This window comes from Notamacropus eugenii, chromosome 2 (assembly GCF_028372415.1).
Source record: "Notamacropus eugenii isolate mMacEug1 chromosome 2, mMacEug1.pri_v2, whole genome shotgun sequence".
NCBI lineage: Eukaryota > Metazoa > Chordata > Mammalia > Diprotodontia > Macropodidae > Notamacropus > Notamacropus eugenii.
Window position 1 is genome coordinate 29222466 of NC_092873.1, and position 27907 is coordinate 29250372.

Consider the following 27907-nt stretch of genomic DNA (forward strand, 5'->3'; position numbering starts at 1 on the left):
AAAATTGGTATTGATGACTTGGGTGAGAATCTAGCAAAAGAGACTGAGACAGGGTTCACGCAGAGAAGCAGGAGAGTATTGTCATAAAAATCTAAAGTAGACAGTATCAATGAAAATAGGAGAATGGAATGAAAAGCTACAGAGAGACGGAGAAGAATGAGGATTGAGAAAAGGGCATTTCTTTTTGCAGTGAAGAGTTTTATAGGAACATTAGAGAGGACAATTTCATTTTACTGATGAAACTGACAACCAGACTGTAGAGATAAAAAGGGAGTGAGAGGAAAGGACATGGAAACAGCTTTTGTAAATAGCTATCTCAAGGACCTGGAAGAGAAAAAGGAAGAACTAAGAAAGAAGGAAGAATACTATCAGGGAAAGAATGACAAACTGAAGGTGTTTTTTCTTTTTCTTTTTCATATTTTGCAGATGGGTTAGTAGGGAAACAGCCAGTAGAAAACCAGAGATTGAATATACACGAGAGATTGGGACAATAGAGGAACACTGCTATGGGAAGGATGAAGAAAGCACATATTTTGGAGTTTACAATCAGAACATGTGGAGATGATATATTGTACTTTGTACTCCGTGACTGTGATATGTGCACTTATTTGTTGCTACAGTTAGGGAAGTTAGTGTACTACCTGCCACACATATTCCGTATCGTACAGCATCAGGAGGCATGGCGGTACTGCCTAGTGACCCACTGACACCCGAGTCCACTTTAAGGCCTGTGGGTAAGAAAGTGCTTCTTGTGTTTGTCTTGTGCTTCCTAGACACTTGTCTTCCAGTTTTGAAAAAAGGTAGGAATTCATCTCCGTAGTCTAAGAACAGGACACTGATGGGGAGTGGGGGGTTGTAACTAGACTACAAGTCTAGGCAGATTCATCTGCCACATTCCTTTTGCGTCCTGAAGTATGTTGTAATAAGAGCCTTTGGATGAGGTACTGCTGGGGCATTTGGTACATTTCTTGTATTCCCTTCCATGTCTACGTGCTATTGAGGGCAGTTTTCTTTCGTTCCTTAAAATCAGCTCACAGCGAACTATTTCTTCTACATTCCCTGCAGACCTACGTGTATCAGACATGTCTCCAGAGAGAGTCCCAGCACCAACCTGACTCCATGGTCCACTCCAGTTCATTCTTTTCATACTACAGTCTCAGCCCCACTTTGTCTCCCTTCTCAACTCCTACAAGCACGAGGGCTACAGAAATGAGTCCAAGCCTAGACCTTCCTCTGAGACAAAGCACCTTGGAGAAGCAAGATCCCTAGCCAGTAAGAGATCCAGGCCCAGCTTCCCTGCCCTCTACTGTTCCCAAAATAATTCCCACATCTGCTGGAGGGGAAACAAGTATTTCCTTGCAGTCTACAGAAAGGCCAACTGAGGTAAAAATTGTGTCCAGCACTTTCCCTGATATGCCTGGAATCACTACCAGAGGGCACGTGTACTCTACAAGCCAAGGAGGACTTGACAGGACCTTCACCTCTTCTCTGAGCTATCTAAGTGCAGGACTCAGCCACTACAGGGCTGTCTCCTAACATTCTGTGGAAAATATGACAAAGCTTGGCCAGGACTGAAGGTCAGAGAAGCCCAGATGAATGGTCTCCAGAACAGCTCAGAGAGTCCACACCCCCTGAGGGAGGCACTCCCTCTGCTGCACCAATGACTGACTTCAGAACTAGGTGACAGTGAAAACTGACATGGTAGTTTGGCCTCTATCAGCACATCAGTGTGGGAGACCATCAGACCATGAACCTCAGCAGCATCACAATCTGGCACACTCATCCCAGGAATGTTTTTTCTGTTTGAGAACACAGCTTACTCCATCTCAAGTCCTTTTTGACGGCCTAGTCCAGAGCCAGCTGGCTACAGGACACCTTCCCACACTCCAAGTACTTCCGGGATCAGTCTTGAAGGAGAAACAGACTCATTCTTGGTTGTCACTTCACCAGCACCTGCTATCTCCATCACCCGCTTTACTGCAGCCCTGCCGGGAATAAAAACAGAGTTTCCCTGGACCTTGACCTCTTCTGAAGCCCCAGATCTCACCAGGATGGGTAGATCTTATGTCTACTTTGTCCCAGACCTTCTCTCCTTTGTCTTCAGTCACGTTCTCTGAGGATACTTACAAGTCCAAGGCCATGAGCTTGAATACTCCTGAAACTGACAGCCCAATTGTCATCAGCAGCAGCAGTGTCATAGACATGATCTCTCTTTATCTGGAGACCACTCCCAATCAAGAGCTTCTGGGTACAGTGGGAGAAAGTAGGACAGGTGCTTCTCTGATCACTCCTTTACCTGAATCTCCTACGTCCTCACTTGCTCTTCTGGGAGAAGTACCAAGGAGGTTAGGTACCACTGCTTCCTCACTTCCATTGGTGATTGCAGTTGAAAATCTCCAGGCCTGATCAGAGAAGATGACTGGGGATATCTCTATGGCTCCTACAGGACACAGCACAGAAGCTTAAGTGAACTCAACCCTGCTTCTTACCACCAGCACCAGTTGCATGGTTTTCCTTGGACAAAGCACAATTTCCTCCTCATCTACTAAAGCTGAAGATAGTGATCTCACCATCACTGAGACAGATACCACCCTTGCCTGGCCAAGGACACTCGATTCTTCAACTCTTGTAAACTCAACTGAAGTTATTCCCTTCATAGTGAACATTAGCTCAACTGCCCCAGGGCCTGATACCACAAGTCTCACCTTTATCACCAAAATGCCAGATATTGGCCCTTTCTGTCCTGTGGTCACCCTCAGCCCTGAAATCTCAAGTAGAGTGTCAGAGACAAACACAACTGAACAATAGACTACCACTTCTACTGATGACCAACTGTTCTCAAACACTAATTCTGGAAGTTCATAGATCACCACAGCTGGCTCAACTTTGGTGGCAAGTGATGCTCATATTTTTTCACAAGCAGACACAAGGGAGCTCAGAGCTTCCTCGGACCACAGAGAGCATGATTACATGCAGGGCAATAATAAGTATCACCTCAACTCCTCCAGGGCTCCACACAGCAGCTGAATTGAGCTCAGCCATACCTCCTCCTCCAATTGCAGAAGAGACTCCAAAAAGTTCTGAGGACATTCTGACTGCCAGAGATATAAGCCCTTCCTCTACTTGGCAATGGGTAAAAGGGGGGCTGCAGGGACTCCTGTCCATATGACATGAGGTTCAGGTGTGGCTGCTGTGTCCCAAACCATCATCTCTGGATTTCAAAGTTCATTTATCATCACCAAAGCCCCATGGGAGATTGACACAATATATGCATTGTCTTGTATTGCAATCGAGGTCACTAACACAGTTACTCTATTGGATTCCACTCTGATCTCAGAGCTAGAGGAGGGCCAGGATTCCAAAGGTGCCGTCTCATGGATAGAACCCAACAGGACCCATCCCACCTTGTTTTGCCCTTCAGAAAACCCCATAACACATGGCACTAGTCCTGTGGACACCCTCTGACCAAGCATTATCCACTGGGCCAAGTGAGCAATTGCTTGAAACAGACACCAGTGCTACTACTTTTCTTTTCAAAATGCTTGCTGAAGTCACTGTTCCAGCACCACAGAAAACTACCTAAGGGCTTGAAAGTCAAAAGCATTTCTACCCTGGATGGTCAAACTGCCCTAGCAGTGGACACTGGCCTTGTTGGGAACCTTATCTCTGCATTGTCAAAGGTCACAGCTTATATCAGCAAAGATAGGGAAACAGTGTGAAATGGAGCTCCTCAGGCAGCCAGCCTTCAAGGAATTTGCATGTAATGGGGGAGACAAGGCCTAGAAAGGAGTGGTAGCCAGTGAGAGGCAACTGAGTTATGCATCATGAAGGAATGGTACCTGGGGAACCAATGGAGTACATGGACACATGACAGTAGAGAAGAATGAGAGAGAGGATTGGGTCACATTTCCAGATCTGGAGAGGATCTGGGGGATGAAAGTGTACCCTTGTACAGGAAAGGAGAGAGTGAAATGAAGCATGAGCTTGAATTCGATGAAAAAATATATGAGGAGAGTGACACACCTGTGGGGACCGTGGTAGGCCAGGGCTATGTTTCTAGAGACTAAGCTTGAATGCTGCAACAGTAGTCTTTGGTGTGGGGATCAGGGCAGTAAGGAGGCTCGAGAAGAAATAGCCACAGCATAGGTTCAAGGCCTGAGCAGGGCTGATGAGTGTGCTCTACTGGAGGAAGTGCTGATGATGTGCATGGGGGAGGAAAGTGTAGCTCAGGAGTTTGGGTATTATTCCACTGAGAGAAAATGGATACCCCTGTGACAATAGCACCAAACCTGCCCACATAACTAACCAACTCCTCTGCTTGTAGCATTCTCCTCCAGGAGCACAGTTCATGGGTTAGTGAGTCTGATGTTACTAGCAAATCAACAGTCTACCAGCGTCCCCATGATGACCTCCACAGTGAGAGATTCTATTTCAGAGACTGTAAGAATGACAGTTATGGTGGACATCCCTGCAGGCTCCGCTCCCATTTGGGGTACACTTCTCATTATGGCCATGATCATAAGTGGGCTCAGATCTGAGACATCCAGAAGACCAGTAGATTTTCCCATAAAAACATTAGTTTCACCTAACAGATTCTCTGGAGTGATCCTGGTTTCTCCCATAAACCTCCCATGCTGCTTGTCTCCCGTAGAGCCCACAGTCAGCCAAGGATCTAGTGAGCCTTGAAAGGCCACACTAGTGGCATGGGATACTCAGGCAGGACCAGAGGCAGGTTCGGCTGCCTTGTCCTTCACTGCTCCCAGCACCACCCCAACAGATGGTGGAGGGGACATAAGTCCTTTCTTGTTGTCTGCAGATGGGCCAACAGGAGGTCAAGTGGTGTACAGCAACTTCGTACAGAGCACAGACCTGAACAGAGGCCTGAGTTTCCCTGGAGCTCACTGCATGAGGTGTGAGGGAGGGATGGTCTGACTGCAGTGGGCCTCCTCTCCTGAACTAGAGTACAGGCAGGCTCAGTGGTTGGTGAACTCTGCGTTACTGTCTTCTCAATTCCCGTGGCTGAAATAAGGTACACCTGGAGTCCTGGTGTTGGTGCTTATGGGTTTCACTCCCTCTGGGGTTCAGGATCTCCTCCTGGTTCTCTGAGCTTGGCCATCTGGGACGGCCACAGCAACGGGGTGTCTCCTTATGATTTTCCTAGTCCCTTGAACTAGGAGACTGTTCACCCCTTCAACTGATCCCACTAATTCCAGGACTTTTCCTGGAGAAGTATTCTCTGGGTTTTTGAAAGTCAACAAGGGGAGTGTCCAGACACTTACAGATCACTCTGCTATCTTAGCTCCCAGAAGGTCAGGTGAGTGACTTACATTTTATCTGTGGGCTTATAGTCTCAGGAGGAGCTGACTTTGAGTTTCCGTGCTTCTCTCTCCCTCAGTTCTGCTGCACTCCTGTCCTTAACTGATATGTTTGAGAATCTGCACTGCTGTTTCTGCTTCAATCTGCCCCTGAGGTTCCTGCTGGTATGGCCTGTGCACTCTGGGCTCTCCCGGTTCTGTGTAACAGATCCTTCTTGTCTACCTTCTGGCCAGTCCTGGACTGGAAATCTGCCACATTCCTGTCTGCCAGTGGATTCTGTCACTCTAAAATTTGTTGGGATAATCTTTTTTAGTGATATGTGAAGAAAATTGGGGTAGAAGTTAGGTGAGTACGTAGTCTCACTCCATCACCTTGACTACACCCCCCTCCCCACTTATCCTGTTTTTGTGGGGTTTTGTTTTGCGGGGAATAGGGAAGAAGAGAGCAGAAAGATTTCAGCAGAAAACTCGAAAAGAATTTTTATAACTAGTGTTTGTGATCAAGTCCTCATTTCTAAAATGTATAGAAAAAGAATTCGAATTTACATGAACAGAAGTCATTCCTTAAGTGGGGAATGTTCAAAGGGTATGAACAGGCAGTTTTCAGAGAAAGAAATTAAAGCTATTCATAGTCATATGGAAAAATGTTCTAAATCACTATTGATTCGAGAGAGGCCAGTCAAAACAGCTCTGAGGGAGCCTCTGTTGATCCACTGAGATGTTCGCAATCAGCAGCAGGCTGATGATAGATGTCAGCCCAGGCTTCTCCAGCAACGACAAAATTGAAGAAAAAGACATCTGTAAGTAGGCTCGTCCTCATCTTCAATTAAAATTCGCAATTAGTTTGGCAATTGTATATCAATAATTAGTAAAACTGTCTATCTTTTGTTAATTTCTTAAATAGAAAACACATTACAGCCTTTAAAGATAGATGACTAAAGAATTTTAGTCAATTTAGCGGTTTCTAGAGTACTAGTAACAATTAACAACTTGGGGGAGAGTTACAAATATAAAGAAATAGAAGTTTTTAATAAACAGTTGTACATACATATGAATACAAATATATACACATTGTACATATTCAAACGACACAACATATTTTAAAATACATTAGGAGTTTTTCACATTCATATTCTTAGTGGAAAATCATTACACATTATTAAACATAGTTCATTACACAAATGAACATTATTTCTTCCTTTCAAGTGAGCATTATTCTGGATCTTGATTTGGCTTTGGCATTCTGGAGGAATCCGATCCTATTGGAGATATAAAAAAAAAGTTCATCAGTAGCTGGTGGAAAAAGTAAGAAGAACAATTCACATCATACACGTGTGTGTGTGTGTATCTGTGTACACACAACATATTTATGTATGTGTGCAATTTCTAAATTTTGCTTGGAACAAATGATTCATGTGAAAAAATTCTGCATGCGAGAAGCATGAAAACGGTCAATGGTCCAACGTTTCCTGAACACTTTGAAGTCAAATGACTTGCCCATGGTGTCATGGGTAGCATATATCATCGGATAGGGAGGACATGAACTCAAGTTTACCTGGAAACCATCTACCGTACAGAGTTGTATGAAAACTCAAGTCAGATCATGTCTGCATAATGCTTTGAAAAGTTAAAAGTGCTTTAATAATGTCAGTAACTATCATTACACTTAAGATGTGTGTTGATTTTGGAAGAATTCATCAAATTGTTAATGTAATACTGCTTTGTCATCCTTTGCAAAAATTACTATGAGAAGTACAATTATAAATATGTTCGTGGCGATCTGTTTACTTATGGTCACAATGAGCTCTATTTCCTACTTAATTAGCATAACGAATTGCTTGACTTTTACCTTTGAGCTCACAATCCAACCAACCAGGCCAATTGTTTCATTTGACTATTTGAGGAAAATGCGAACCGCACTTCCATTTAGCTACAATTTCTATTTTTTGCTTAAATTGTTGGCAAGGGTTTCAGTATGAATATTGCTTTATTCTTTCAGGAGTATTGGTCACTGGACAACCAGAATAACTTAAGATTCTAACACTTCAACTGATATTCGTAGATGGTTTTTGAGTTGTGGGATTCTTAGTATGTTTTCCTCCTCTCATGACCCTCCTCTGTAAAATCACAGTAGAATCACAGAATTAAATAAAATAATAGAATTTCAGAAATGAATATGAGTTTAATGGCACTCTAGGCCAAACAAACCTTGAACAGCAATCTTGATTGCATTCTCCTAAAGTCACTGAATAATTTCATATCTGAAGATCAGAAGGCCCTACATAGAATTGAGGACCGATCGCTCTTCTGTTTCATGGGATGCTGTGGCCAAAAACTGCATTACCTACTGACCAGTCTTCAGGATCTAAGTCACTCTGTAATTGGCCAGCCTTGTCTTCTGGAAACAGCCAGAAGGTGGCTCGTGCTTATTCTAGCCTATTGGAAAAAAATCTGCTAGCTTATTGGAAAGAACCTGTTAAATCACCTGCATAGAAGAATCCAAGGTTACTTCAAAGTGATGAAGAAGAGTGAGATGACACTGAAGCAACAACTTTGTGAGAGAGTTCCAGCATATTTAAAAATCAGGTAAAACATCAAATCATAACATTTTATCTGTGAGCAATTTGGACATACCATCGTTAAGTTCCCTAGTTAATCTTTCTTCATACTCCTTCTGCATCTGAAATAACATTAAAATGCAAGTCAGAACGATGACGTACATGAGGAATAGCGAACTCTAGATAATACACAGAACTCAAAATCTCTTAAGAAGGGGAAACCAGATTGTTGATCAAGGAGCTGAAGAAATAAGAACACATGTATAGATCTTACACCAAAAGATTCAGTGAAACTAGCAAAAAAGTAGTGAAGATGAGCTGATTCTCAAAGCAAAAGAGTAAATATAATTCCTGTCTATGTACAAGTAAAACAAAGTGGCCAACTGATGGTCAAGAAGGAGACTTTCACGTGGCATATTTTACTCAAAATTGCAAAACTACTGCTTTTCAAAATGAATATTTTCATTCAAGTCTTCACAGGGAAGACGGGTTTATTAAGTAACATTCATGTTTCCTTATCATATCTAAATGATGCAGTTGTTGACCTCAAAAGTTTAATCCTTTCATCTTTATGAATAGATCGATTCATTCAATATCTACATTTTTGGGGTATTTTAGCAGTGTCATCAAAAAATCTAAACATTTGCTGGATTAAATGTTTACTGTATAACATTTAGCTTGCTAGTACTGGGAGGTCCTTAGTAATGGGCATATTTTCCAAAGGGAAAGATGTCATAGACATCCAATATCTCGTAAACTTCTAACCCTAGTTGAAGAAAGTCTTTATACAAATATGAACTAAAAAAACTGAATTAGGAAATAATTCTTCATAGTACATGTGATCGCTTTGTAAAAAAATTTCTCTGTGATATTGGGGAAAAAAAGAGGGTGCGTTCCTGTGGGTAAGGTTTTTTGTGTTTATGTAGTTGTTTAAGAAGGTCTGAAAAAAAAACCCAGAAAAATCACAGGTAGACTGTATTTTCAGTGTTAAGATGCCATTGCCATGGGAAAGTAAATAGGAGGAGATCAAGCCTCTCTTTAAGTACTGTCTGGTGGGGAAATAGTATTCCATGTAAAGAATAATTATATGAATGCCACTTGTCAAGGTCACATAAATTGAGTAAAACTAGGTATAACTATTTCTGAGAAGTTCACCAACGATAGTGGTAGATCTAAAAAAAAAAAGTTTTAATACTCAAGATTTAGCACTTCAAAATATTATTAGGTAAAAGGACAATATTTAGTAGATCATTTTAATATCTCACAAAAATCAATATGACGCATTCAAATATCTAACCAGGTAATTTAACGAAGATTAATTACTTTAGATTATAGCTTTAATATAAAGGAAGACAAAAAATTCCAAATGACTAACCTTTGCCAAGAAAGCATCCACACTCCTTTGTGAAGATTTTTGGTTTCCAGTATATTAAATTTCACGAGTTGTTGTCTCGTCTCAGCTAGCCTCTCCTTAGTACTCTGTGCTTTCAAAGCACAAAAATGGTTAGAATTTTTCGTAAATGTTTGGTGTTTTTTTTTTTTATTACTGCTATCATTATTGTGTGACTTTTGCAAGAAACTACTGAAAAGAATTAAAGTATGTAGGCTATTAAAGTTTTTCCATAATTGAGTTATTTCCATTAAGATCCTTTCCTAGTAAATGATATTAAAAAAAATTGAGTCAAGAAAAAGGTTTTCATACTGTCCTCGGAAACTAAAAAACCAAACAGATACGTGTAAATCTGAGATTTCTTACTAACCTGATTTTAAAGAAACCGTCAAACTTGCATTCTATAAATTGATATTGGAAATTAGTCGGTTGGTTTTCAGGGTAGCAAATCTGGGTGATTATCCCAGGCAGTGCTTGTGCAGTCTTTCTCCCAGGATTCAAGTAGCACCAAATGAGTCAGGTATGCAGTCTCTGGAGGGGAAAGGAGGTGACTCAGCCGAGGCTAAAATATATTCCTGAGGCTCTGAACTTTATAGGCAGCCTATAATACCTACTAACCATTGTCACCAGTATTTATAGCAAGGAAGATTGCTCTAAACCTTTTTCATGAAGAAATAGTGTCTTCTGGCTGTCCAAAACTCTAATCTAAAACCTCCTGCAATATTTGCTTTCTATCCATTCCCCTCCAATAAATTCCTTAGATGAGTTTTCATCTGTATAGAAACTGAAGGGATTAGACAGTAGGGCAATTGACTTGCTCTGGGTCAATAGGATGTCCCTGCATTCTTCAGTTCTGCTTGTCACCATTGGGAGAAGATTATTTACAAAGCGTTATATATTTCTGTAGTCCTTTCATACATTTCCAGAAATAATTTAGACTTTGAAGTGTTGTCATTCAATGAAATGAGAATGATATTCTAATATTCAAAATATCTGCTTCATCCTAGAAGGACTAATCTGTAGTGGACAGTAAAAAGAAAAATATGGTATACTTAAAATAATTTAATACGATTATATATTTATTGAGAACTGAAAGGGATCTCAGAAGCCTCCTAATCAAGCAGGCTCATTTCAAAGATGAAAAAAAAACACCTGAGGTCTCGGAAAGTTAAGTGACTTGTTGAAGGTCATAAGCATCAAAGGCAAGATGTGAAGTCATATCCTCTGTCTCTACAACAAGAGCACCATTTTGCCAATGTACCACACTGCATTCCTTTCTACTTAGTTAACACTAAAAAAAATTTTTGGTTTACCTATATGTGCCAAAATATAGAATCTCTACAGGTAATACTGATTTCCCAATGAAGTCATCTATTTGTGCATCAAGAATTTGTTAAAAATCAACATGGAGAGCTTTGAAAGCAATCTGAGAAGTTGATGGACCATTTTAAGTGTCTCTGTTTGGGCTTATAGTTGCTTCAGACCCCTCTGGGAAACAACATCTCCTTTTTCATATTCTCACCCTCTTTTTGTATTACTTTATTAAAATACTGACTTTATTTCACATATATACTTCTGTCTCCCCACCATTTCCATTTGTCTGACCACCACTACAACCATGCCCTAAAATAACATTCAATATACACTTAAATGAAGCAAAGGGTGGAGTTCCATCTTTGAAAACTAAACAAGCATTTTGGACAACACATTCTTGGCAACGTAATCTGGATGACATATTTCAGACTGGGTAGGGAAAGTTCTCACTCTGCATTAGAAAAGGACAGCCAGATATCAACTGTTACAGAAATAAGAAGGAAAATTTTAACAAACTGTTCAAACTTATTTTCTTAAAGAGATTTCCTCCACATCCCGAGATCTTGAATAGCCTCCTGATCAGACATCCAGAAGCAATTCTTTACATAGTGGATGAATTTGCCTTCCACTTTTGGGAGGGAACTACCCTTTTCAATGCTTATATTCATTTTTGCTTTAATATCCTCTCGAGGAGTAGGTCCTGTGGTAGTCTTGGGAGTCTTGTCCTGCTGTCTGAAGGATTCTTGACCTTTTGGTTTTGTTGTGGACGGCTTTGAATCTTTTCCATTTTGTTTTCATTTTTGTGCATTTTTTTGCTGCAACATCACCAACAGATTTCTTCTCTGGAAGAGGATGCAGAATCAGATGATGAAGAGGAAGATGTTATGAAAATCTTAAATATGTCTGGCAAACGATATGCTCCGGGAGTTGTTGGCAAGATTCCACAGGGAAAATAAAAATGTCTCAAGAAGATGAAGATGATGATGAAGAAGGTGATGATGATGAAGATGATGATAGCTTTGAAGATGAGGAAAGTGAAGAAAAGATCGCTTCATATTCTCTTGATTTATTGTTTGTTGTTATACACAGGCTTTTATATCTGTGAGAATGAACAGAAAAATTTTGTGAAACTTTTTATAATTTAAATATTATACAAAAAAGTCTTATTTTTGATCCACTCCCTTAAATTATTTTCAGTCATAGAAGGGAAAATAAATCCGTAAAGAGTTCTTGACGTCACCCAACTCAACGGACAGTATTTTGTTAACTAAAGCAGAGAAACAGACGCCTCACTAATCGCTTCATTCATCCTCAGCTCCTGACTAACATAACTTCATTGTAGAATATTCGCTAAATGATCATTGGTTATGCTGTCATATTTGCAGAAAAAGGGATACCTTCCAGTAATACATTTATTTTGAAAAACAGATATTTTGCAGTAATGTGTTGTGCCTTGGTCATTTTAATTGTAGATCTCTGTAAAGTAGTTGGTGAAGTATTCAATGGTCTCAGTTCACAAAACACTAATAATGTCATTTAATATTAGAATACAAAATTTCATTTAAAATGTTCCTTTAGTGATGTAAATATAGGAAGTCCCTAACTTGAAAAGTCAATTGGATCCCAAAAGTTACTCTCTGAATTGACTGGTTGGAACAGGGAATGCATTTGGAACTAGTACTCCAAAAAGGAGTTCAATAGAAGCCCGCCAAAACCTAATTTAACCATAACACAACTGAATTACTGTCCTGGAAAATGCATGATGATTTAGAAACTCTCCTCCGCCAATGAAATGGCAGCCTCTAGCCTGTGGTCAGAGGATCTTACATCTCAACAGTGATAGGCTTTTGCCCTGTTCAATTAAAATTCATCTATTGTAACTCAATTAGAAATCATTAAATGCTTATGCTTAAAGGTTGTGATGGAATACAAAATTTAGACAGACCCTGGTTCATGCTTTCATTCAAGTGAAATGTAAGATATATGTGTAGATAACTGAGATATAGAACAAAATGTAAGAGCTTTGGGGGAGTGTAAGAGATATTTTGATGTCAAATCTGATGATAAAGGTCATTCATCATCAACAACAGAGATCAGAATAGGCCGCAAGGAAGAGGTGGACTTGGGGGATGATGAGTGCAGAGGGCATGGGTGAATATCACAGGCACAGGGCAGAGATGGGAAAGCACAGGGCATGATGTGAAGGAGAGAGAATAGTACAGTTTCACAGCACCTTACGTTGTAGAAGAGGGAATAACATAATTTAAGTGAGGAAAGGCAGGCTGCTGCCACATTCTGAAGGGCCTTCATTTCCAGGGCAAGATATTTTGTAGGGTCTAGCTCAAAAGTCATATCCTTAATGGAATGTTGCTGATCTTACAATGTCAGAAGAAGCCTATGTCTCCTTCAGTCTCTGACTTCATTTTCTTCGGAAAAATCTTAAGCACTTACCTCATTCTTATTTGAACATCTTATTTGAGTCCCTACGTTACCTCTTTTACTAGAATCACCTTCAAAGCAGGAACTGCTTAAATGATCCACCTCTGTCCCTCCAGAGACAAATACAGTACTTCATATGCAACAGATATTGAATAATACTTTTTGAATGAGTGGCAAATGAACAAAACGAAGTAAACAATGAAGGAAATAAATTAGGATGGAAAACCTAGAGACTTACCTGACAGAAACATTTATGTGCAGAAACAATATATTTAACAAGAGACTGTCAAATGCTGTATAGTATAATTCTAGAAAACACACTTTAAGGTACAAGTGCTATACAGAATTTTACTATAGCTTCAAAGTCGCAGGGCAGAAAGCTTGTTTTCCACCAGTAATTTAGTGAATAAAATGAAAGTGAAAAACTCTTTCTTCACTTCGAGTTATACATATTGTAATTGTTGATGCAATGGTTAATACATAAAATGAATTTGTACTTAGGATGTAACAAAATAATTAAGTCCTTGCTTACTTAATGTTTGGATGAAAAAGCCTACAAAAAGGAGTCTTACCCACTGAGCTCTTTCTCTAATTCTTCATTTCTCTTCAGTTCTCGTTCTAGACGATTTTCCAGGGACTGATTTAATTCAGTGAGTTTCTTCAACTTTTCCCTTTCAGTATAAGGCTGTAAAAATATTTTTACAGAGAAAAATGTTACAACTCAACTGACATTTCTAAAGAGGATGCTTTTCATCAATTCCAGATACAACTGTAAATGTTAGTTAAAGCATAGTTTGTAAAACCTCAACAAATATAAGGAGATTTGAAAACGATTCATCTTACTTTAAACAACAAAGCTTTCCTGAGATTTCACAACAAACTCTTTCTTTTTTTTTAAATCAATGAAAGTTCTCATTTGATTTCAATAAAAGTATTACCTATACTAATAATATTAATAAATTTAAAAATGGTAGAAATGCATAGTATGAATAGAAAGGGGGTCAAGTTTTCCAACATACAACACCGTGGTGGAACGCTGGCTTTTCTCCTTTCTCTAGAGCCAATGGAAATGTTCCCTTCATCTTCATTCCGCCTCAGTGTTGGCGCAACCGGCCCATGTTGTAAGCATTCCTGTGCTGAGATGTCTATATATGTATTCTCAGGTAAGGCTGGAAAACTACTCTCCAAATCTCTTTCTATTTGACTAAGTGAGATGCAACCCGTCAATTGGTTTAGATTATGAGCCAGGTAATCTTTTCTGTGGTACACAGGAAAAAGAACCCTCCTCATTCTTCTGAATTCTGCTGCCCTTTCTAGATTCACTCCTATTTCTCATCTTTGCTTCCACACTTCTCCACTGAATGATTACAACAGCTGCCATTTCTTCATCTCTTATTCCTCTTTCATTCGTCTATTTACCTAGGATTGTTCACTTATTTATTTCATATGTACTGTGATTTAATTGGTATGCGGAATTCTCAGTGAAAAATTCCATCTCTCAATGCAAGGAATTCCTGCCCTCAACCTGCAATTGAGAATCTGCAACTCTAAGAGTCTTGGCGAATGACTTCGAGTACCCAGAGGTTACAAGGCTGGCCCAGGTTCACACCATCATTTATGTTAGTGTTGGAAATCTGTATTACCTTCCCACTACTTAAAATGCATTCCCAATAGGCACAAGTTCTCTCTGCCAAAATCTTTTTTCTAAGTCCATGACTTCACTGAAACATAGGATTCTCTTGCTCTTATCTGATTTGTCATTTATTATCCTTTCACAGTGTTTGTCTTTCCTCTTCTATCTCATGGCTACCACTTTAGTCTTGGACTAGTACCTCAAAGAGAGGATTAAAAATTGAGGGGGGTGGATATTTTAATCCAACTTTCTCATTTTCCACATTGGGAAACAAGCACAACGATATTGTCATTCGCCTGTGGTTTAATTAAAACCAAAAGGACTACAGGGTCTTTCTGTTCTAGTTTTACCCCTACACCAAACCTTACTACAAGACGCTAAGTAAATCATTATAAAACACTGTTTAGATCATATTGGGACTGCTATGTATGGGCCAGGAGATTGAGGCTAAAATTCTCTGCCTTCTTTCGTCTAAAATCTGACCTCATTATTTTTTCCCCAACTTTTACTTCTAGTTTCTTTACAGCAACCCTCCTCACCCTCCTGTGCTTCTTCTAGTTTCCTGGACTTTACTGCGCATCTGTCCTGTTGAACCCTTCCCGTATATCAAAGGCAACTCATATTTCTAACCTTTCTTCAAAGCTTTTCTTGGTATCTTGCAACAGTGATCCTTGCCTTCACCATATTCTTGGATATTTTGTTCGGCAGCACACAGAGAGTATGCCATTCTTGTTAGTTTTGAAATTTTGTACCATCACTCACTTACACCTTTTATTATTTCAGTATCTATCGGTGATATATTGTGTAAGAATATAGCAGGAATTAAATAAATACTTTTTCACCGTAGATTTACAAGAGCTGACTAGGCTAGAAGTAAGGAGCAACAACTGCAGTAAACTCGCTTATCATCGTCAGAGTGTTAGAGCAAAAAGGGGCCCTAGTGTTGAGCTAGTACATCATTTTAGAAACGAGGAATCTGAAGCCTAAAGACAGAAAACCATTTGTCAAAGTCATATGGATGGCAAGGTCCTGAGGCAGGGCTCAAAATCTGGGAAAAAGGCACTTTCAGGTGTAGGTTTTATACGTGTGTGTGTATGTGTCTGTGTGTGTGTGTGTGTGTGTGTATGCAAAACATAAATTGAATTTACCTATTTGTCACTTGTTCCAGTAGAGTTGCTAAGTCAGTAAATTTGCATTGAGTAGTATTTTGTGTTGAGAAGAGCAGGACTGGATTAAATACCATCTGCTCTAATCTCCAGCTATAGTGATCTCTACTTTTTATAAATACTTGCATGCTTACAATTCAGTTAGCAATTGTTAATATGCTACCACGTATTGTAAAGGAACTTCCTATATTTTGCGCTGGCATCCCAGAGAGAATGCACATTCTTCAAGGAGAGAGGGCATGTCTTCCACATAATTTTGGTAACCCAGTCTGCACCTATCATAGGGTAATTTACATAATTGGCATTCACTAATTGTTGTCCGTCCTTCGTTGACAAAGAAGACAATGCCATCAGAGAAATAATGACATGATTTGCACTTCACTCTGTTTTTTTGAGTGAGGGAGAACTGTGCAGGTCACCAGCCTCATTTCTCCTCCAAAGTCGTCTGAATCCAGTGACCAGATATTCATCAGTATGACTGGAGATGACCCAAGATGAGGCAATTGGTGTTAAGTGACTTGCCCAAGGTCACACAGTTAATGAGTCTCAAGTGCCTGAGGTGAGATTTGAACTCAGGTCCTCCTGACTCCTGCACTGGTGCACTATCCACTGCACCACCTAGCTGCCCTTCATTCACGAATGAATGAAGTGTTGAACCACAAAGAAATAGTCATTTGGATCAAGTATCTTATAGTGGAAATTGTCAGGGAAATTAGAAAAGCAATGGCTTCAGTTTGCCCTGAATTGCAGTTAACTGTGCTAATTCATATTGCTAAAGATGGACTCTAACTTATTGCTTCCTTGTTATATATTCTAGGGCTCACTTCACACCTAGTTTCTTGACTGCAGCCTGATGCCAAAAGCTTTTGAAGGTTAATATTTTAATCAATATGGGTTAAAAAGAAGATGAGGCAAAGAAAGAGAATGAGTGACAGGGGAGGTAATTGGGAAACAAAACTTATTTCATTCCAATACTGTCTTCTGAAACTTAGAAAAATTTCTCAAGCATAAAAATATGAAAGAAAAGAGTTTGCTGAAGAATGAGATTGGATCTCACGTTTATTTCTTAGATAAGACAAGTATACTGAAGCTAATCAAGTAAGAGAACACTTTTGTAACATTAGGAGGAACTTATCAAAATGTGGGAGGCAATGATTATTTGCATATAATGGACATTTGCCTTTACGTTTTCAGAGCAGAGAAACAAGAATTTATTAAGTGCCTACTATGTGCCAAGCACCATGCAAACACTTTTACAATTATAATCATTTGATCCTCACAACAACCCTGGGAAACAGAAGCTTTTATAATCCTCATTTTATAGTTGAGAAAAGTAAGAAAGATTAAGTGACTTGCATAGGATCAGATATATAAGGATCTGAGGTCACATGTGAAGTCAGGACTTTCTAACCCCACACCCAATATTCTATCCATTTTTCCCTCAAGGTACGTCTAAGCAGAGAAAAAGCTCATCATCAAAACCTATTTTGGGCCACTTTGGCATAGATTTCGATGACTTTACCATCGGTAATGGGTACTCGCTTGAAAATGTGTTTTGGAGCATATGAGAAATATCCATTTCTGTACTTTTTGGCTGGTGTAATGAAGAATGCCACACCTGTCACTGCCTGTAAGTGTGAGACAGCAACTGATGATGGAAAAATATATTCCATAGTAATAAAGGGAACACTTTAGGAGAATTTGACTGAAACTCTTCTATGCTTAACGTTGCTTTCATTCTAATGATTTTTAATAATAACAACAAAATGATTTAATGCTAAATTTCTATTTGCCCTTCGGGAACTCTGGGAAATTGAAAATTTATAAAAAGTCAGACTAGAAATTCTCAAAGTGCTTTAGTACAAATATCACCTTGGAGAAATTTTAATTTCAGTCAAAACTTCAACTCATGGCAAAGTCAACAAATAGATATTTAGTTTTCTTGTTCCTCTCCTTCCTCTTCATTTTCTTCTACTTTTGTTCCTCTTCTTCCTCTTACTATTCTTCTCCTTTATCTTCTTCTTTTACTGCTACTACTACTACTACTGCTACTACTACTACCATTTCTACTGCTACACTATCACCACTTCCACTACTATTACTCCTAGTACAATAATAACCATTACTTCTTCTACCTACATGCTGTGAAAAGGAAGTTCTATCGAAAATAATGGAGTATAAAAAATCCCTGTCCTCATGAAATTACAATCTAGTTGGGTAAACAAGACATAGACACAGGAAATGATAGTTTGAGAACAGATGTGAACATCATAAGAAAATAAATATAGAGTTAAATACTAACCTATATGTTGACAATGAAAAAGTGGAGCTCAGAAGATTAAGAAATCAATAGGGCTGAAAAGTCACAACAGACTTGTGGCAAAAGAATGATAAGTTTGGAATTCAAAAGCTTCTTAGAGGTGAAGGTGGGTAGGTAGCCTACATGGGGAGGTGTAACTAATCAAGAACAAAAACATGATGAAGTTAGGGAGATGGGAATCAACAGGGTGAGATCAGTTTGATTTAGAGGATAATTATGAGAATATCCATCTAATTACTTTAATTCTCAATTTCAGTTTGCATGCATAATTTCTATATTTACAAATTGTGAAGAAATATCATTTTCCATTTTTTCGAGGAGTAGTTTGAATAAAAGCATACAAATAACTTCTACTTCACAGAGCTGTTTTGGAGATTAAATGAGAAAATGAATGTAAAGGGCTTTCTAAATATAAAGTCGGATAGATATGAAAAACACTTCCTTCTTTGTGTCAGGATGGATAAACAAAATTGTCAACCCCATAAAAAGTGAATAAAATTACTAAAATTTCAGTGTACAAATGGTGGAGGTTATAGGTTTTGTTCTGTCAGTTTAAATGAAAGGCACAGAGTTCATAAAATACGTAATATTGGTGAAAAAAGAAATATCACGCTGAACACATTTTTCATAAATGGGAAGTTACTGATTTTTTGCATGCACACTTTGTTTTTGGCTTCATCTCTTTCCTTCGGTAGTTTTTTCTCAACTTCAAAATCATTTCGAGCAAATGATGTAACCTCTAGTGAAGTGTCGGTTTTGTGTTGTTCTTTTAAGAAATCAGCAAGTTCTTGTTGCCTTCGTACTGTAGTCTGATAGAGATATGTCCAAATAATTTCTCTTACATGAATCAATATCAGCTCATATAAAATGAATATACCTACAAAATTAGTTGATATCAATATTCTCACATGCACCTAAATTTCATCAACGTATTCATAATTATCATAGATTAGAGCTAGAAAAAATCCAAGGGACTATTTAATAAAAGTACCTCATTTTGCAGACGAGAAAAACTAAGTCTTAAGAGGTTAAATGACTTATCCAAGGTCATAATGGTAATAGTTAATAAAGGAAAGGATTGGAACTTGCCTTCTGAGATTGCAAAACTCTTTTGACTATATCACTCACCCTCCATTCAGCATGGATCAAATGCTATCCTCCGACCTGCTGAGTACACTCCTCATAAAGCAGTTCATTCAGCCTGATTTCCCCATTATCTCTTTTGAGAAGAATTATATCACCTCCAAAGCTTCTTAGGAGCTAATTTTTTTATGCACAATTCACATGGAAGGTGATGGAATAGGGTAGGGAAGAATATACAGTTTCTTATACTTGAGAGAAACATTAGGAGTTTCCCCTTCTATTTTTGAGAAAAGGTAACAATCTTATTTCTATGCAACTGTAAGAAAAGGTTTCATTTTCCTTGCTCTCATGGTTTCCCCTGGAGAATGAACATAAGCACTGAAACGCTTGTCAGGCTTGGTAAAAGCACTTGATATGAATGAACTGGTCTGCCCAAAGCCAAAATAACCAAAAAAAATAAGGTTTTTTAAGGTGAAGGCTACACTTCACATCTTCCACTGTCTTTGCCAAGTCTTCAAAGCAGTTCCTTTTTCTGTTCTGATAGGAATTACACTCCTGGTAGCAGTCAATGGACAGAAAAAGAGGAAACTATCGAAAATATGGTAGTTCTCATACTTATGTATATATAGTGTAGTGCAGGGTCTCAGTTTTGTAGAAAGGAGGCATGCCATTTCATTTTCTACCCTAGAAGGAAGACGTACATACATGTATTCAAGCATACATATATGTACATATACGTACATATGAATGCATGAATATATACACACAGAAATGCACACTTGTATATGTATATACAGATATGCTACAAAAAATCCTGTTGGTTTTCACTATACAGCAAAGCAAATGATTCCAAAATTACTTATAACAAACGAAGCCAAAAATCAAAAGAAATCAAAACTTTTCTCTTTTTAGATAAGATTAAGTCCCTTGTAAAAATAAATTTAACTAAAGTTTGATAAATTTTTTTAATGCAAATGCAAAACCAATGTACAGTTGTGAAGGATAAAATTGACATAATTAATTGAATTTCTACAAGTAAACTAAATTCTTGTATGGAATGACTAGATTCAAATACATGATCATACACAATTAAGCAAAATTTGAAAAAAATATTTATACAAAATTGTTACCCAGTGTAATATTTCGTAGACCTGCTAGCCACTCCATGTATGAAAAAGCACATATAATGAGAACATCTATTAGACTGTGAAACTATTCATCATCAACAAATAAAATCAGTGATTCCAGAAACTCTAATTTTGCAAACTGAGCAAGAACTGTTAGTAAAACATTGTTTTAAATGGAGATAAATAAAGAAATTAGTAGGGAAGCAAAAACAATTTTTTTGAAAAATGGAATTAGTACCACAGGCAAAAAAATTAATGCTTAATGCATAATCATATCCTTTTTGAATAGAATTATTGTCCTAAATTTTAAAGGAAACTAGTAATTGATCTTTGGAATTTCATTAAAACTTAATCCAGATGTTTCTAAAAGTAGTTCACAGCAGGTTGAATTAAAAGTAGTCATACTGATGAGTATGGTTAAATAGTTATAAAAAGGGTAACTGTAAGATCCAAAACTTGCAAAATAAGCATGCAATGGTCTCAGGCCACAGAACAGCTCAAAAAAGATTTTGAATATCAAGTAAGAGAGTTGCAGGAATAACTGGGAAGAGAAATGAGAGCAATGCAAAAAAAATCATGAAAAGCAAATAAACTGCTTGTTAAAGGAGACCCAGAACATGCTGGAGAAAATGAAACCTTTAAAAGTAGGCTAACTCAAATTGTAAAAGAGGTCTGAAAAGACAATTAGGAGAAGAAGGCTTTCGAAAGTAGAATTAGTCAAATGGCAAAGGAGGTTCAAAATCGCACTGAAGAAAATTCTTCTTGAAAAATTAGAATGAAGAAGATGGAAAGTAATGACGTTATGACAAACCAAGGAATTACAAAGCAAAACCAAAAGCATGAAAAAGTAGAAGACAATGTGAACTGTCTCATGAGAAAAGCAACTGACCTGGAAAAATAGATCCAGGAGAGACAATTTAAAAATTATGGGACTACTTGAAACCCACGATCAAAAAAAAAAAAAGAGCCTAGATATCAGCTTTCATGAAATTATCACGGAAAACTGCCCTGCTATTCTAGAACCAGAGGGTAAAATAAATATTGAAAGAATCGACCAATCACCCGCTGAAAGAGATTCGAAAAGAGATGCTCCTAGGAATATTGTAGCCAAATTCCAGGGTTCTCAGGTCATGGAGAAAATATTGCAAGCAACTAGAAAGGAAGAATTCAAGTATTGTGGAAATACAATCGGGATAACACAAGGTCTAGCAGCTTCTGCATTAAGGGGTCGAGGGCTTAGAGTATGATATTCCAGAAGTCAAAGGAACTAGGCTTGAAACCGAGAATCACCTAGTCAGCAGAACTGTGTATAATAATTCAGGAGAAAAAATGTCATTCAACGAAATACAGGATTTTCAAGCATTCTTGATTAAAAGACCAGAACTGAAAAGAAAAGTTGACTTTCAACACAAGAATCAAAAGAAGCATGAAAAGCTAAACAGGAAAGAGAAATCCTAACGCACTTACAAAAGTCGAATTCTTCACATTCCTACATGGAAAGATAATATTTGTAACTCTTGAAACATGTCTCAGTATTTGGGTAGCTGGAGGGATTATATACATATGTCTATCGACAGAGTGGACAGGGTAAATTGAATAGGAAGGGATGATATCCAGAAAAATAAAATTAAGGGATGAGAGAGGAATATATTGGGAGGAGAAAGGGAGAAATGGAATGAGGCAAATTATCTCTCATAAAAGAGGCAAGAAAATGCTTTTTCAATGAAGGGTAAAAGGGGGGAGGTGAGAGGGAGAAGGTGAAGCTTACTCTCAGCACTATTGGCTTAAGGAGGGAATAACAAGCACACTCAATTTGGTATGAAAATATATCTTCCACTACAAGAAAGTGGGGAGAATGGGAGAAGTGTGGTGGGGGAATGATAGAAAGGAGGGCAAGTGGGAGGAGGGAGTTGTTAAAAGTAAACAATTTTGGGGGAGGGAGAAGGTCAAAAGAGAGAATAGAACAAATGGTGGGCTGGATAGGATGGGGGGAAAGATAGGTAGTCTTACACAACATGATCATTATGAAAGTCTTTTGCAAAACTACGCATTAATAGCCTGTGTTGAATTGCTTGTCTCCTGAGTGAGGATGGGTGGGGAGCAAAGAAGGGAGAGAAGTTAGGACTCCGACTTTTAGGAACTATTGTTTAGAATTGCTTTTGCATACAACTGGAAAATTATAAATAGAGGTAATGGGGCATACACATTTTTCTTGCCATGCAAGACAAGAGAGAAGAGGGGTATAAGGGAAGGCAGGGGTGTGATAGAAGGGACGGCAGGCTGGGGGAAGTAGGTCATCACAATGCACGGCTTTTTCGGGTGGGGAGGGAAGAGATGGGGAGAAAATTGGGAACTCTAAATTTTGAGGAAATGAATACTGAAAACTAAAAAGAAATGAACATTTTAAAAAGGGTAACTAATATTTCACAGTAGTTCAATTGAGATGTCTGACTTGAATTGTTATATTATTACAAGAAAAATTTTGTAGGATTTTCTTAAATTTTATCGTGTCAAATTATTTATTCCATTGTATAATTAAATTGGAATATTAGGCATATTATTAGAATGATAAATTTATCAGTATTTATGGAAAAGTAACTAACCTATTTACTAAATCAAAATTGCATGGACTACATAATTTCTTTAGGTAGAGTGAGTCATCTTATCTAAAAGATGATTAAATCATTTCATTTTTAATTTATTTTACACTATTATTGTGATATTTATTATTATTCTCATTTATTCAATCAATTCTTTTGATTTTATTGCATTGTGTTACCAATTTTATAACTGTTATATTTGTATTTCATTATTTTATTATGGCCTACATCCTACTATTGATTCTTATTCTCCTTTCTTACATATCAGAATTTTTACAAGGAAAGTTAGTCACATCATCTGCCAGCTATAAATTCAAATTCCTAATTTATCTTCATGAATATTACCTTGAATTTCATTTCAAAAAGTTAAATACTTATCAAATTACATTATTTAAAGACCTACTTTTATTTCTGCTTTCTCCTTTTTATATTTATGCATCTTCTCTCTTAAGTAGTTATATTTCCTGGGTAATTCTTCATTTCTCTCTTTTCTCATAAGAGCTTGCTTTCCAGTATCACCATGAACGTAATGGCAGCGATCCATAAACTGTCCACAGCTCTCACTCATTACCTTTTCTTTAACGAAACATTTGTTTTGGGCATCTTCAAGCTGTTGTTGAAGTAACACATTTTCATTCTCGAGTTGGGCTAATCTTTTTTGGATAGATTCATGTTTGAAAATGTATTTGTCCGTTTTTTCCTTTTCTACTCGATTTAGGTGTTCAAGTTCATTTGCTTTGTGTTGGGTCTGGTTTAATTCTCTCTGTGTAGTTTCTAAAGTGAGTGTCTTTTCTCTGAGGGAATCATGTACACAGTTTAGCTCCTTTTCTAAACTACTGGTTTTACCTTCAGCCTTCCAGAGCTTTTGAGAAAGAACACCATTGTTCTCTCTTAGACTACCCAAGTGATGAATTAGTTCGTCCTGTAAACGAAGCAGCTCGTCTCGTTCTCGCTGAATGGTTTGTTCATGGTCTTGATTAGATTTGATAGGATTTGATATCTGACTTCGTTCATGATCGTGAAGAGCAGAAGTCAGACGGGAACGATATAGAGCAATTACTGTCTCTAGTCTGTCTGTTCTTCGTTTTGCCTTCTCCAATTTAGAATTCAGCACTTCATTTTCCGTTGTCAGAACGTTTAGTTGTCCGCTGTATTGGCATGTGATTTTTGTTAATGCTTCTTCCTCCAGTTGTAATTTCTTTTGAAGTTCATCAATCGTTTCTTTTAAAACTTCAGTGTCTTCTGTAAATTGATTTTCTTTTTCCTGAAGCTCCATTTTTACTCTGTGGAGTTCCAGTTTGAGCATGACAACTTCATCCTGTAGGATTTGATTTTTATCCGACAGATCTTTTCCTTTTTCATTGCTTTCAGGAACCTAAACAAAATAAACAGGAAAAAAATGATACTCAAAATATAATTATGCATTCTGATTTGTCCTTGCTATTTCAAAATAGAGCACAAGGTGCCAAAAGGCATAGCACATTGAAAGAAAAAGTAAATTGAGGGAGTTTCACCAATATCACATTTCTGTCAGACTCAATTTTCCCGAAGAAGAGTTCTTAAAAGTGTTTCATCAATCAGAACATATATACTGTATTTTGGGGGCTCAAATCTGTCTGCCATTCAGCATATTTGATTTCCTTTGCTCTCTCCATTCTATCCCACCCTGGCTACTCATGGTGTTACAATAACAATAACAGCACCTAATATGGACACATATTAGTACCTAATAAGGTACTTTGCTTAGTACTTTCAATACATTGTCTCACCAAAGCCTTGCAACATACTTACGAGGGAAATATTCATATTACTCTCTCGATGTTACACTGAGGACTTAGATGAGGAAAAGTTATTAGAGGATCTGTCCATTGTCACACTTACTAAGTATTCTAAGAGGTATTTCAATCCAGGTCTCTTCAGACTCCAAATCTAGCACTCTTTTCTTTTTTTGTTTTATTTGTTTTCACTGTTCTACAATGACTTCTGTATCCCTTTGATTTCTCCCCTCCCTCCCACCCTTGCCCCCTACCTTCCCACTCCCTTCCTGAGACAGAATACAGTTTTATATGGGTTCTGCACATACATTTCTATTAAATACATTTTCACCTTAGACATGTTGCATAGAAGAATGAAAATGAATGGGAGAAATCACAGAGCAAATCAAAATGTAACACAAAAGAAAATGATCGGCTGCATTCTGCAATCAAATTCCATAGTTCCTTCTCTGGATGTGGAAGGCATTTTGCCTTAAGAGAGCACTGGGAATTTTTTAAGTCCTTGCATTGCAATGAAGTTCTAAGTCTGCCAGAAAAATCCTCACACAAAGTTCTCCTGGTTCTGCTCCTTTCATTCAGCATCAGTTCATATAAGTCTTTCCAGGCCTCTCTGAAGTCTTCCTGTTCATCATTTCTTATAGTGAAATAGTATTCTATTACATCCATATACCACAATTTATTCAACCATTCCCTAATTGATGGGAATCCCCTTAGTTTTACGTTTTGGACAACCACATAGAGTGTTGCTGTAAATATTTATGTATGTGTGGGACTCGATCCCACTTTTATGATCTCTTGCTGATACAGTCCTAAAAACAGTATTGCTCAGTCAAAGGGTATGCACATATTTATAGCCCTTTGGGCATAGTAACACATTGCTCTCCAGAATGGTTGGATGAGGTCACAGCTCCACCAACAATGAATTAGTGTTCCAACTCTCCCACATATTCTCCAACATTTATCATTTTCCTGTTTTGTCATGTCAGTTAATCTGGTAGGTTTGATGTGATATCTCAGAGAGATTTGGACTTGCAACTCTCTAATTAATAGTGATTTAGAGCATTTTTTCATATGACTATAGATAGCTTTAATTTCTTCCTCTGAAACATGCCTGTTCACATCCTTTCATTATTTACCAATTGGGGAATGACTTGCATTTTTGTAAATTTGACTCACTTCTCTCTATATTTTAGAAATGAGGCCTTTATCACACACACTACCTGCAAAAATTCTTTCCTAGTTTTCTGCAATCATCTGAATCTTTGGTCCTATTGGGTTTGACTGCGCAAAAGATTTTCAGTTTAATGTAATCAAAAAAAATTCATTTAGCACTTCATAATGCTTTCTATCTCTTTTTCAGTCAAAAATTCTTCCCTTCTCCATAAATCTGATGAATACACTATTCCTTTCTCCACTAAATTGTTTGTAGTTTAAATCTTTATACCTAGATCATCTAACCATCGGAAGTATCTTCTTGTGTATGGATTCAAGCACTGGTCTATGTCTGGTTGCCGCCACACTATTATCCAGCTTTTCCAGAAATTTTTGTCGAAGAGTGGGTTCTTACCCCAGAAAATGGGATCCTTAGGTCTATCAAACAGTAGGGAACTATATTCATTTCCTGCTGTGTCTTGAGTACCTAGAAATATTCCACTTGTCGACGCCTCTGTTGCTTAGCCAATACCAGGTACTTTTGATAATTGTTTTATAATACAATTTCAGATCTGGTAGAGCGAAGCTACCTTCCTTAGCATTTCTTTTCGTGACTTCCCTTGATATTCTGGACTTTTTGTTCTTCCAGATGAATTTTGATATTATTTTTTCTAGCTCTAGGAAACAACTATCTGATAGTTTGATTGCTATGGCACTGAATAAGTGAATTGATTTAGGTGGAACTGTCATTTTTGTTGTATTAGCTCAGCCTACTCGTGAGCAACCGATATATTTCCACTTATTTAGAACTGACTTTACTCGTGTGGAAAGTGTTTTCTGATTGTGTTCATATAATCCCTGGTTTTGATTTGACAGATAGACTCCCAAATATCTTAGAGTGTCTGTCCTAGCTATAAATGGCATTCCTCTTTCTATCTCTTCTGCTTGGCTCTGTTAGTAATATATAGATATGGAGAAGTTGTGTGTCAGTTTATTTTGTAACCTACAATATTGATAAAGTTGTTTATTACTTCAAATAGTTTTTTACTTGAATCTCTTGGATTCTCTAAGTATATCATCATGTCATCTGCCAACAATAATAACTTAGTTTCTTTTTTTCCAATTCTAATTCCTTCAATTTCTTTTTCTTCTCTTATTGTTACAGCTAATATCTCTAGTATCATATTGAATAATAGTGGTGATAATGGACATCCGTGTTTCACCTGTGGTCTTATTGGAAATGCATTTCATTATCTCCCTTGGATGTAATGTTTGCTGAGGGTCTTAGGTAGATGCTGCTTATTATTTTATGGAAAGTTCCATTTATTCCTATGCTCTCCAATGTTGTCAGTAGAAATGGTTGTTGTAGTTTGTCAAAAGCTTTTTCTGCATCTATTAAGATAATCTTGTGGTTTCTGTTAGTTTTGTTGTTGATATGATCAATAATGCTAATAGTTTTCCTAATACTAAACCAGTTCTGCATTCCTGGTAGAAACCCTACCTGATCATAACGTATTATTCTTGTTATGAGTTGCTATATTCTTTTGCTAAAATTTTATTTAAAATTTTTTTCAAGTGTATTCATTAGAGAAATTCGACTATAAATATCTTTCTCTGTTTTGGTTCTTTTTGTTTTAGGCATCAAAATCATATTTGTATCATAAAAACAATTTGGGAGGACTCCTTCTTCCCCAATTTTTTCAAATGACCTACATAGTATTGGAATTAGCTCTCTTCTAAATGCTTGATAGCATTCATTTTTGAATCCATACAGCCCTGGAGACTTTTTGCTAGCGACTCCATTGATGGCTACTTCAATTTCTCTTTCTGAGAAAGTGATATTTGAGCCTTCAGCTTCCTCTTCTATTAATTTGGGCAATTCATATTTTTTAAAGTAATTCTCCATCTGATTTAGATGTCGAATTTATGGGCATACTGTTGGACAATATAATTTCTAATTATTATTCCAATTTCCGACTCATTGGAGGTGAGTTCACCCTTTTCATTTTTGATATTGGTAATCTGGTGTTCTTCT

General features: G+C 37.6%; 1 protein-coding gene across 10 annotated transcripts in view; it reads right to left on the minus strand.

The window, feature by feature from the left end:
- Positions 1–6316: 6316 nt before the first annotated feature.
- Positions 6317–27907, minus strand: part of LOC140524823 (ankyrin repeat domain-containing protein 26-like) — a 90712-nt gene continuing 69121 nt past the window's right edge. For 7 of the 10 annotated variants that reach the window (XM_072639624.1, XM_072639625.1, XM_072639622.1 and 4 more), the window contains 5 exons: positions 23349–24320; positions 13589–13701; positions 9634–11676; positions 9249–9352; positions 6317–7995 (listed from right to left, as the gene is read on the minus strand). In XM_072639624.1, the coding sequence (XP_072495725.1) occupies positions 11541–11676; positions 13589–13701; positions 23349–24320 (1221 nt within the window). In that variant the 3' untranslated portion in view covers positions 6317–7995; positions 9249–9352; positions 9634–11540. Of the gene's footprint in view, positions 7996–9248; positions 9358–9633; positions 11677–13588; positions 13702–23348; positions 24321–27907 lie in introns of all 10 variants that reach the window. The other 3 variants (XM_072639621.1, XM_072639626.1, XM_072639627.1) reach the window with 3 other exon arrangements.